This window comes from Gekko japonicus, unplaced genomic scaffold, assembly GCF_001447785.1.
Source record: "Gekko japonicus isolate JY-2015 unplaced genomic scaffold, Gekko_japonicus_V1.1 scaffold205, whole genome shotgun sequence".
Taxonomy (NCBI): domain Eukaryota; kingdom Metazoa; phylum Chordata; class Lepidosauria; order Squamata; family Gekkonidae; genus Gekko; species Gekko japonicus.
In genome coordinates, this window is record NW_015175976.1 from 1,316,169 (window position 1) to 1,328,089 (window position 11,921).

General features: G+C 46.1%; 1 protein-coding gene across 1 annotated transcript in view; it reads left to right on the forward strand.

Moving 5' to 3' along the window:
- The window catches only part of MELK (maternal embryonic leucine zipper kinase), a 32,887-nt gene that overhangs the window by 11,005 nt on the left and 9,961 nt on the right, over positions 1 to 11,921 (forward strand). The window contains exons 6-9 of the mRNA XM_015426143.1: positions 3,591 to 3,659; positions 4,630 to 4,728; positions 6,818 to 6,904; positions 10,042 to 10,173. Coding sequence (XP_015281629.1) covers positions 3,591 to 3,659; positions 4,630 to 4,728; positions 6,818 to 6,904; positions 10,042 to 10,173 — 387 coding nt within the window. The remainder of the gene's footprint in view (positions 1 to 3,590; positions 3,660 to 4,629; positions 4,729 to 6,817; positions 6,905 to 10,041; positions 10,174 to 11,921) is intronic.

Below are 11,921 nucleotides of genomic sequence, written 5' to 3' on the forward strand. Positions count from 1 at the left end.
GACGCTGTATCCTTCCACCTTTCCCAGTAGTGCATCTCTTTGGGCCACTGAAAATACTACATTCCGGGTCATGACACCCAGTGGACAAAAGCCACAGTGGGTGGGTAGCTTCAGTGAGGAGGGGAATCAGAAGACATTGTGCAGAAAAACTGATTGGATACAAGTCCAATGCACCCTCTAAGCTGCGGAGTCTTGTGAACAAAAATTCTACTTTGTGAGCTACTGGCATTAAAGTTATGTGGCTATTACATAAATCAGTTTGCTCTGGAGCCCTCCTTCCTGAGCTGAGACAAAAATGTGTGAGCTGGAGGCTAAAAAACTGTGAGTTAGCTCACACTAACTCAGCTTAGAGGGAACACTGGATACAACCCTGTATGACTGAGGTGCTCTCCTGGGTCTCAGGCCTTCGTGCCTCAGCATTGCGGGTATTACTATGTGAAGTTCCGTTTTCCCTGCACCTTCAATCTAAAATACCATTTTAGCAATTTTAATTATTTTAAGCCTTTTAAAATGTTCTCCTGGAGTTGTCTTAGCATGATGCTCAGAACCTTTCTGATGCCAAAGGCCATTGTGGAACAGTTTGGGAAATTCAGATGCTTCATGCCTGCTTTTCCCCGGTGTCTTGTTAGGCTGCCGCCTGCTCTGGGTATGCCACTAGCAGGGAGGGTGTTCAGCATGTCTGTCTCCGATTTCCACATTGAGGAGACCTGCAGGAGAATCTGTTAAAGGTTCCCGTGTGTGATAAAGGGCCGGGTGTGGCGTCTTCACCGTGCAGAAGTGCGCCTGGGGGTTTAAGCACCCAGGTAATCTAATCTGTGCAAGACGATTTCCTTTCTTGCACCCTGGCCCGGTGTGTAATTCCTTTTGTTTATGCTAGCTGTGTCATTCTCAGGGGCAGCGTGTTTGTCTCCTGGCGTCGTCATTGTGGAGTGAAATGAAGAGGAGAGGACTCCTGTAGAGTGGAAAACTTGGTTATTGTCTAGAGGCTCGTTTTTTTATCTCTCTCTCCTCTGCCCTTTCCCCACTGCTTGCTGGAGCGGAGTCTAAGAAAACAAAGTGTCCGTGCAGCAAGATTTTTTTAAAGCATTTTAATACTCAGTTATCCACCCTCAATAGTGGCAAAACCAGGGGTCATGTCGTAGAAAAAGATCCACCCTAGAACCAAAAAAAATCTAAATTGTGGCAAAACTGTGTGCGTGTGTATGTCACTGTAGGGGGGAAAGATGCTGTCTAAATGTGTTCAGGACAGTACCTAAAACTCTGGCAGCTGTCATTTTGATTCTGTAAGAGTGTATTATCTGATCTGATCTTTAACGTGCAAGTTGAATGGGCTAGGACATCGGGCTGGTTCACACCTGTGTAAATGGGCTGGCTCTAAAGACTACTCCCGGCTTGTTGATGAGCTGGGACATGCTACGGTGGGAGTTTTGCCTCTGATTATCGCCGAGGAAAGTCCCCTTCAGCATGAACGATAGCTTGCTGCGATGCTTGGGAAATGCAAGCCCAGAACCCTGTTAGGATGTAAAGAACTATTCTTTAGATTCCATTCGGTCTGTGAATGTCACTGTAGGGGGAAAAAATGCTATCTAAATATGTTCAGGACAGTACCTAAAACTGGCAGCTGTCATTTTGATCCTGTAAGAGTGTATTATCTGATCTGATCTTTAACGTGCAAGTTGAATGGGCTAGGACATCGGGCTGGTTCACACCTGTGTAAATGGGCTGGCTCTAAAGACTACTCCCGGCTTGTTGATGAGCTGGGACATGCTACGGTGGGAGTTTTGCCTCTGATTATCGCCGAGGAAAGTCCCCTTCAGCATGAACGATAGCTTGCTGCGATGCTTGGGAAATGCAAGCCCAGAACCCTGTTAGGATGTAAAGAACTATTCTTTAGATTCCATTCGGTCTGTGAGACACTGTTCTTGATGGGGCGATGTTTATATTGCCGAAGGAGCTGGCTATCTCCAAACACTTTAAATACCCTTTGTGACCAGATCCTGGCTGAAGGAATTCTGTTAAATCTAGTGTTTGAAGGTGTGTTCATAACTTAATCACCTCCCCGTATTATATTGTGGAACAATGTTGGCTGTGGAGTAAAGAGGCGGTGTGATGTGACGGCCCAAGCTAACCTGATCTTGTCAGATCTCTGAAGCTAAGCAGGGTCAGCCTTGGTCAGTATTTGGCTGGGAGACCAGCAAGGAAGTGCAGGGCCTCTGTGCAGAGGAAGGTAATGGCAAACCACTCTGAATGTCTCTTACCTTGAAACACTGAAGGTTCGCCATAAGTCCACTGTGATTTTTTTTTTTAATCATCTTTATTAATTTTAAATTAAAGCACAATACAGTGTAATACAGTGCATCCGTCTACAAGAATGTCATTTAAATGGAAGGGGTCTAAACCTACAAGGTTAACCACTTCAGATAAAGAGGGTTAGGGGGGAGAATATCTAGAATCTGTAAATAGGAGACTACAGGGAACCAAGTTGACACAAATGTGGAGTGGTGTGGGGTATCTGATTGTGCACACCTGAGCGAATCAGCAATTTTTGCCATGACCTGGTATTCCCATAGCTTGTCTTGCCAGTCGGTCACTGATGGTGCTGCTGGAGACTTCCAGTCCACTGTGATTTGACAGCACATTATACACACAACACATAAACGCACATGTATAATGGCCCATTCTCGTATGTAAATGACACTCACTTTGACAGTTACCAAGGGAAAATGTTGTTGTTGACAAGCTTGGGAGTCATACAGTCAGGGAAAGGTCCTTCTGTCTGAGGCTGCAACGTCTGAAGGGCCAGGGTAAAGCATCCCCTACTGCCTTTTGCTGCAGGTGCTTTCCCTCGATGACTGTTTTTTTGCAAGGCAGGCAGTGAGGGAGGAGAAAGCTTGGAATTTTCCCAGCATTCTCGGTGTCGGTACACTAAAGTTTGCTGTAAAAAATACTGATTGAAAAATACTTCTGCTGCATTACAACAATCGATCTTCCAGTCAAATTGTTTCTGATGCTTAACTCCCATCATTCTAAGGTCTTCTGAGACGTTAGAGATGAAAGCAGATGGCCGAAAGATACGGCAGATCCCCACTCTACGTTTAGGCGCGACACAAATGGAATAAAACGCCCTTGACTGTCAAACACCAGGCTGACGTCTGTGATGATCAAGAGCTATGATGCAGACCTGGGTGGTTGCAGAGGTGGTGGTGGTGGGGGATGACACTTCAATCATATGAAGTGCTGGGAATTACACTGGTTATTAACACCGAATTTCATTCACGCTTCCTGATTCCAGTCTTCTCAAGGTGAGCGAGGGGCTTCATGGCTAACCTTCGTGTCTGCTTCAGGCTTAATCTTCAGCCGCGTTGACACCCACTTCAAAAGCACCAATCACTCACTTGAAGGCTCTTAAAGCTGCGGCCTGGTTGCCCATCACCAGTTGAGCTCTTTTGCGGTCGGGCTTTAGGGCTGACCCGGGAAATAAGGGTCACCATGTGGAGGATGGGCGCTGCTATAACTGGATGGAGCAGTGACGAGTCTAACATGCACTGTTTTGTGTACTTGCACTAATGTTAAACTCACTTCCTCGACAGAGGGGGAAATACGAGGTTCCCAAATGGCTGTCACCTGGCAGTGTGCTGCTTCTCCACCAGATGTTGCAGGTAATCTTCACAAATGCATCAGGTATCCTAGTATTAAATGCCGCTGAAATATTGCCAAGGAATCTTTGGCTGCATTGCGTGTCCTAGTACTAAATGCTGCCGAAATATTGCAAATGAATCTTCGGATGTCCTCGTCTTAAATGCCGAAATATTGCAAACCGATATTATCCCAAGTTCATTTCCCCCCACCTCCTTTAGTTAAATGCCGTCTTTCCTTGTAATGGTTTTCACAAAACTAAAAGTGATTTTAAGGGACTGAGTTGGAAGCATCTTGGTACTTTATTCTGAAAATGAAGGTGTTTTGCTGTAATGGAGATGTTTAAAGCAAGGATATAAGTAGCCCCCTCTTCCCCCCCCCCATTTATTGATTCAGGATACTTTTCAACTCTGCCTGAAGTGCTTCTGGTGGCTTACAAGTCAGATGAAGCAATTCTGCGAAATGTTTTATTCTTTATTTTTTTTTAAGGCATCCCAATTTTTGTTCTTGCCAGTCCATTCCACTAATGGGGTTTTTAAATCTCTCCTTTTTCATTTTCAAACAAAACCCCCCTCAGCTTCCTAACATAAGTAGGGCAAAAGCATTGTTGCCCTCGGTTTTGCTGGAGAGCCCTGATTTCACCTTCCAGCAGCAGCCAGCTGTGCTTAGGGGGTCCACGGAGGAGCCAAACAGCAGTTCTCTCTGGCTGGCCACTGGAAGAAGTCTTACTATCTGCACTTCCAGCCCAAAACAGGAAGATGGGTTGCTGCTTCTGTATCTCTTGTGTATTAAAACGAAGAGATGAACAGCTAGATCCTTGACATCTGAGTTGATGGAATGTTTCTTTCTGTGTGTCCTCACCCATGAGAAGGTTATTGTCAGGGTCTATTTACACAGCCCCCCTTTAAAATAAGTCCAGTAATATTAAGATACATTTGCTTACCGTGATCACAGTAGCATCTTTGGAAATGCTCTTCTCTTCTTGCCCACTAGGTGGACCCAAAGAGACGGATTACAGTGAAACATCTCTTAAATCACCCCTGGCTCACGCAAGGCTACTCTTTCGCTGTCCAGTGGCAAAGTAAATACCCGGTGAGGAAATAATTTGCTTGAACCAGAATGTAACATTAAACTGTGGCAAAACTGGGCCGACAGGAGTAGTATTGGCCATCATCCTTCCTGAAAAGGGGGCATGGCACTAAACGTTGACCTTCCTAGTCCTGACTTTAAAACTCTAGCCAAAAGAAAGCAAGGGGCGATTAGCAGCCCATTCTACTGCACAAGCGTGGTGTGTTCTGCCTTAGCTGAGGCCCGTTGAAGACCCTGCAGGTTTATTTTCTGGAGGCAAATGGCGGTCTGTACCGTTATTCCTGACATGTGGTGGAAAGTGCCGTCAAGCTGCAGCCAAGTCTTTCAAAGATAGGAGACCTCACAGGTGGTTTGCCACTGCCTGCCTCTGCATAGTAACCCTGGACTTCCATGCTGGTCTCCCATCCAACTACTAACCAGGGCTGGCCCTGCTTAGCTTCCCGGAGCTGACAAGATCAGGCTACCCTGTGCCGAGCTTATAGAATTAAGCAGGGCTTTCTTTTTCTTTTTCTTTTGAATAAAGAGGTGCTGGAACAATCAAGAGGGAAATGAAGTTTTAAATGCGTCTACTAAAAACTCATGAACTTTTAAATGTTTTAGAAAGATTTTTATCAGAGAGGTTCCGGAACTCCATTCCGGCATGTTCCCCCAGAAAAAAAAAGCCCTGGAATTAACTAAGAGCGTGTGTGAAACATGTGAAAATGTTCTGTATAAAATCAAATATTAGACTGGACATTGCTGTTTAAACAGATCATACTGGGCTTTATTACAAGGAAACGGCTACTGAATTCCAACAGAATCTAGTTTTCACAGTAACCAGTTTCCTGTGTTGATGCTCTGGAGAGTTGATAATGAATGTTTTCAAAGAGGCACCACTCTCCAAAGAAGGTTCTGACCGACTGCTTAGAATTATGTCTGACCTCCCGATATTGACACATATTCATAAAACAGAACATTGGGGCAAATGCTCTGAGCACTGGGGCTTTGACAAAACACGAGGCTGCACCTACATGAAGATAAGCAGTGGCACGATCGGAAATCTCGTTGGGAATGTGTTGCTGAGTGACCAGATGCAATTGTTCAGGCCTCCCAGTGTCCATTGAGTGTCACTGTTTCTCTTCTGGAGAACATGTCAGTTCTCTTATTTGTGCCTAACTACGAGAGACTGGTCTTGGTTCAGTTTTGCTTCCCCTGCCCCACCCCAAAAGAATAACATGTTACAGTTCCAAGATTCACAGCAGATTATCCACCACTCCTTTCTTCAGTCTGGAATTGGAAATTCGGTAGCTCAGGCATGAAGAACAAGCTGGAACACTAGCTCCCAGCACGTTGAAATCCTTGCGACCGAGGATGAACTGATAGTACCCGCTTCTCTTAGATGAATCAGGTTGTGGTCAAAGCCGGATTTACAGAGCTGTGGGCTTCTTTATAAATGTACAAAAGTGTGCTTACCTGAGCAAGTTTATCCAGGATTTTTGGGTTTAGTTGTTGTTTTATTGCCATCAATTCACAGCCAACTTATGGCGACCCCTTACGGTTTTCAAGGCAAGAGGCATTTAGAGGTGGTTTGCCATTGCCTGCCTCAGCAGAGTGACCCTGGGATTCCTTACTGGTCTCCTGTCCAAATACTGAGCAGGGCTGACCCAGTTTAGCTTCTGAGATCTGCTGAGGAGCAGAGGTCCATGAGTGGCTGTTAGTCACAAGGTATCGATGGAACACTATGTCTGGGGCAGTGATGCGTAGTATTCTTGGTGCTTGGCGGGCAACAGTGGGAAGGCTTCTGGAGTTCTGGCCCCACTGGTGGACCTCCTGATGGCACCTGGTTTTTGGCCACTGTGTGTCATAGAGTGGTGGACTGGATCCAACATGGCTTCTCTTATGTTCATATGAGGGTCGGCTAGCCTTGGCTATCCAGCACAGGGCAGGATTTCGGGTAGTGTTAAGAAAAGTAAAGTGATTGGGTGGCAAAAGTCTTCTGAGCAGTCCAATGCACGAATAAGCATACAGTTGGAAAGAGGTGCCAGAGGTGCACAAAGTCACAAGACTGTGAGTACTAGAAGATGAAATCTAATGTCAAGGTGGCTTTTTTCAGCTCGGGCGTCTGGATGAAGACTGCGTCACAGAGCTTTCAGTGTTCCACAAATGTAGCCGAGAAAGGATGGCAGATGTGATTTCAGAGGTAAAGTTTGACTTCAGTAATGGTTCCTAGGCAAGACAAATGGGCCCAAATGAATTTGCTCATGCATCTAATGTTCCTCAAAGCTAAAACCCGCATTTTTTGCTCAGGTTTAAGCCCTGCATTACTCGTTTTCTCTTCCGTCTGTCCCTCTTGCTCATTAGAAACTTCCTTGCATAGTTCTGAAGCCGTCCCATCGTCAGTCTCACCTCAAAATAAGGTGGGTTTTTAAAATGTACAGAATTAAATGTGGCCAATGAGAGCTGTGAGTGGTCTGGTACCCCTTGGCATTAAACCGGTAGTTCTCAAATTGGGCCTAGTTGTGGAGAGCTTGCTAGAGCTTTTCCTTGGGAAGAGACTGTTCCCACCATTGTATATCCTCCATGTAACGTGTCGCTATGGGGAGCTTCAAGGGCGTACCTGGTGCAGCAGTCAGATCAGTTGAACAAAGTGTGCCCTCGACAGAAGTGACCATAATCCTGTGCCACACCCAAAACGAACGAACCAGTGTTTTAATTTTGTTTTTATCCCTCTCCATGCCAGTCGTTATTGCCCCCACCCACCCCATAATCCTGTGCAGTCCACTAGGCTGAGAGAGAGGCTGGCCCAAACTCACCCGTGGGCTTCATGGCAGAACAGGCGTTTAATCAGTCTGCCCATTGGCAGGTGTTCCGTAAAGTTGGAAAACTCAAAGCTGCCGTTGCGAAGAGCTGAATTGCTGCATAAGGAAGTAACTAGAAGTGCTATCTGAAAATCACATACATTACAAGGGCGAGAGGGCCGCGAGGAACCGTCATTAGACCAAACGTTTTCCCCTCCTCAGAATGCATGGGGACTTATGGGCTAAATAATGCTTACGCATTGATACCCTTTCCTGTTTCTTTGAACCAAGTACTGGAGCTGGCATTTTGAAGCTTCCTGCCTTCAAGGAACACTTTGCATACCTGCAGGGGAAGTGTTACATGTTGCTGAAGGTCCCAGGACTGTGGAAAGGTTGATGCGGCCTCCCATGGGGCGCTGTCCCCGCATCAGGGGCCTATGGCGTCCCTTGGGGCGCTATCTCTGCTTGTTGGCTTTTCCATTTTTCTAGAATGCACCCTAGAATTCTGTGCACATTGCCAGGAGCCCAGTGGCAGCAAGAGGTGTGCTGTCCTCTTCAGAGAATATTGTCCCCTTCTGGATCTTTTAAAGGCAGAAGCCTGATATCCTTCTAAAGAGTTGCAGGGTTCCCTGGAACGCTCCTCTGAAAACCACCAATGGAAGCCCCTTGCAGATAAGCTGGCCAGCACACCTCCCCAGAATCCACTGGGTTTTCATACCCCTTGAGAAGATTATTATTATTTTTTTGCTAACCTAAATTCTTGCTGCTCGGGCCATACCTTCACGCCAATCAGCTACTTATTTCATGGTAAGAATCTGCATATTTCATGGCACATTGCCTCGAACAGTACAGACTGTTTTACAATTACAAAATTAATGCAGCCGGGGCTTGAAGCAGAAGGTGAATTTCACAGAAATCTGTGACCATCGTGGAGGGGGGAAAGCTGTCGTGATGGAATCTCAGGTCTAAATGGCCAAACTTACTCAGATGGGCAGGTGTTTTTTTTTTTAAAAAAAAATCCTCATGATGCTGCTGTGAGTTTTCTAGCTTTTATCAAAGATTTTTTCCTGTTAAGCTTGAGGTTTGGGGGAAATCACCTTGATTTTTCTGTTAGAGGGTGTGCTGTATGACAGCATACATGCCAGGGTCATACCAGGGCGGGGAAGATCAGAGTCCTAAAGCCTGCCCTTTTCTAATCCTATAGCAAAGGTGCACAGTATGGCAAATGTCACACTGGAAGCAGGCCGAGTGTGATGCTTCACTCAGTGAATAGCAGGCTGGCCCTGCCTATTCAGAACACTGAAGGTTTTCTCTCCATTGTGGTATTTTTGGCCATTGTGTGACAGAGTGTTGGGCTGGATGGGCCATTGGCCTGATCCAACACTGGTTTCTCTTATTTTCGTATGACCGCTGGGGGGGTGGTCAGAGTTATTGCAAGGAGTCTTCAAACCGATCTGTGGGCTAAGCATTGTCATTTTGCTCTTTTTGTCATTATGTATTTAAGAGGTGCAAATATGTATAACTGCTGGGGTGATCCATGAAATGTTTTGACCTTAAAAAGGGGTCCTTATATTCAGAGGTTGGGAACTACTGACCTTGGAAAACATGGAGTACAAAATATGCATATTATAGGGGATTTAGAAATCAGTCTTCCCCCCCCCCCAATTCTTTAAGCACTTAGGGGGCTTGAGGAGTCTGTCTTTTCCCCTCTCCCTCCTTACATCACACTTTAAGGTTGCCAACTCCTGGTTAGGGAATTCCTGGAGATTTGGGGGTGCAGCCTGCAGGGGATACAGTTTGAGGAGGGGAAAACAGTTCAGCAAGAATGTGATACCGTAAGTCTGCCCTCCGAAGCTGCCATTTCCTCCATGGGAGTTGATCTCTGTAGCCTGAAGATCAGTTGTAATTCCAAGACAGGCCCCACCTGGAGATTGGCAAGCTAATGTCAGTTGCTTTCAACACTGCGTCTCTTCTACAGCATATTCGTCAGATCAGTTTTTGTAGGTGATTTCTTTTATTTTATTCCCCCCTTCAGGTTAATTTATAAAGTCGTCTCTTTTGGCATGTCTAGGGAGTTCCCTGAGTAGGTAGAGATCCCCCCCACACACACCATCTTGTGTGTGAGGAACATGGTTTTGCTGTTTTCAATATCGGCTAGGGTTGGCAGGTCTTACCTCCTCGCTGTTGGGGGGTGGGAGGGAGCTCTCTGGGAATGGGGGGGTGGGGCGATGTTGCAGCACGTGATGACCTCATAGGGAAGTGGTGTCACCATGTTGGGGATGTCGTGCCGGGTTGTAGCTGTTGGGGGGCGAGGCCACCTGGCTGGTGGCAGGCAGGATCCTGTGAACTCAGGGGATTCCCCCACTTGGGGGCTGGCAACGCTGTTATCGGCACAGGGGTCGGTATTTTCATGCCAGATATAGTGGCACTACTTTAATTCTTCTGGGGTCTGCTTGTGTGGGCTTATAGGTACGGTAGCTCCTCTTGTTCCGAGAACAGTGGACTGGAAAGGTAACCCAGGTCTTCCTTGCATTCTCAGTGGAGATATGATCATGTGACTGCTACATATCTCTTGCTCCAATCCAAGAAAACTCGTGGCAAGCCCATCCGCCTGAGGATTCCTTCTCTAGCAGCTGACTGCACGAACATCACTCCAAGCAAAGAGCGGAAGGTGAGTTGTCCTTCTGCAGCATTGGGAAGACCAACCAGAAGCTGGGTACTGAACAGAGGACTCTTAAAGGCTTCGTGCATGCTTTTGTCCATAAGAATCCAATGGGGATGAATGGAGATCAGCTCAGACTGTTGCACAGTCAGTGTTCTGGCTTAGGTAGAGCAAAGTGATGAAGCTTAATGATTACAAAGTGCCCTGTGCTGCAAGGAATGGCCTGAAGGCATGAGTCTGTCCCGTTGCTCAAACTTGAGTGGATATGAGCTCGTGTCTGAATGGGTGGCTCTTGGTAGCCCCTCTGAGCATTCTAGAGCAGGGGTGTCAAACATGCGGCCCGGGGGCTGGATCAAGCTCTCGGAGGGCTGCAATCCGGCCCACAAGGCCCTGGCTTTTTCTTGCTTCCTTTGCCAGTTCTGCTGCTGCTACATCACAGCTTACTTTATCAGACTCTCAATTGCACAGGAGAGATAGATAGGCAAGCCTCTCCTGTGCAAGGGTTGCAGCTTACAGATACACACCTGAACAGCATACTCAACTTTGCTACAGCACAGACGTTTTGATGCAAAAATTCAGAGCAAGAGATGTCAATTATCAGACACTGTTAAACAGACAAAATATTGCGAGAGTGCTAGTGTTTTAAGCAGGTTTTATTTAAAGTTTAAAAAATCTTTAATTGTGTTTGTGTCCTTTATACAGTTTAACTCCTATACCTGGTGTTACATTTTATGACACACATGGCCCGGCCCAGCAAGGTCTCATTTATGTCAGATCTGACCCTCATTACAAATGAGTTTGACACCCCTGTTCTAGAGAGCATATTCGAAGACGAATGGAGATAGCGAACAGGATGTTCCCCCTTGACATGAAACATAATAATTTAAGCAACCCCTCTAATTGCATGGTGTAGTGCCCATTTGAGGGACTTATTAGACAGCAGGAGGTCAAACCATCAAAAACTGGGGATTTATTTACTTTTTAAATTTAGTTTATTTGCATCCCAACTTTCTCCCCAATGGTGACCTCACCCAGTTTCTTGAATATTGCAACTTACGCACTCTACACTAAACAGTGTCTCAGTTTGCTTTGGAATGCAAGAATGTAGTCTCAACATTTCTTCCCACAACCAATTTCAAGTATTTTTTATTTTTAAAAACCTGCTTATTTTACAATGCATATACTTTGCAAAAGAAGACATTCCCTATAAGCCTTTTTCAGTGGTCCTCAAAGTTGAAAACAAAAAACCTTGGCACCCCCTCCCCCAATTTGTTATGGGAAGTTTGATCTTAAAAACCTTTACTGTATAGAGCCAGTTTGGTGTAGTGGTTAAGAGGAACAGATTCTAATCTGGAGAACCGGGTTTGATTCCCCACTCCTCCACATGAAGCCAGCTGGGTGACCTCAGGTCAGTCACAGATCTCTCAGCCCCACCTACCTCACAGGATGTGGGTAGAGGAAGGGAAGGTGATTGTAAGCCACTCCGAGACTCCTTTGTGTAGTGAAGGGTGGGGGTATAAAAGCAACTCTTATTATTATTATCTATATATCTAATTCCGAAGTCGCCCCCTGGTGTGCGGATACTTATTTCCGCACATCGGGGGGACCCGGAGGGGAGGGAGAGTTTTGTGCACACGTGGGACAGTCCCCAAGTGTGCACAAAAATCTGAAAACTTTAAAAAACTACTGGGGGGATATTTAAATCCTCCCAAAACTGACAGAGCGTTTCCTGCGCATGCGCAGGGAACGTTCTGCAG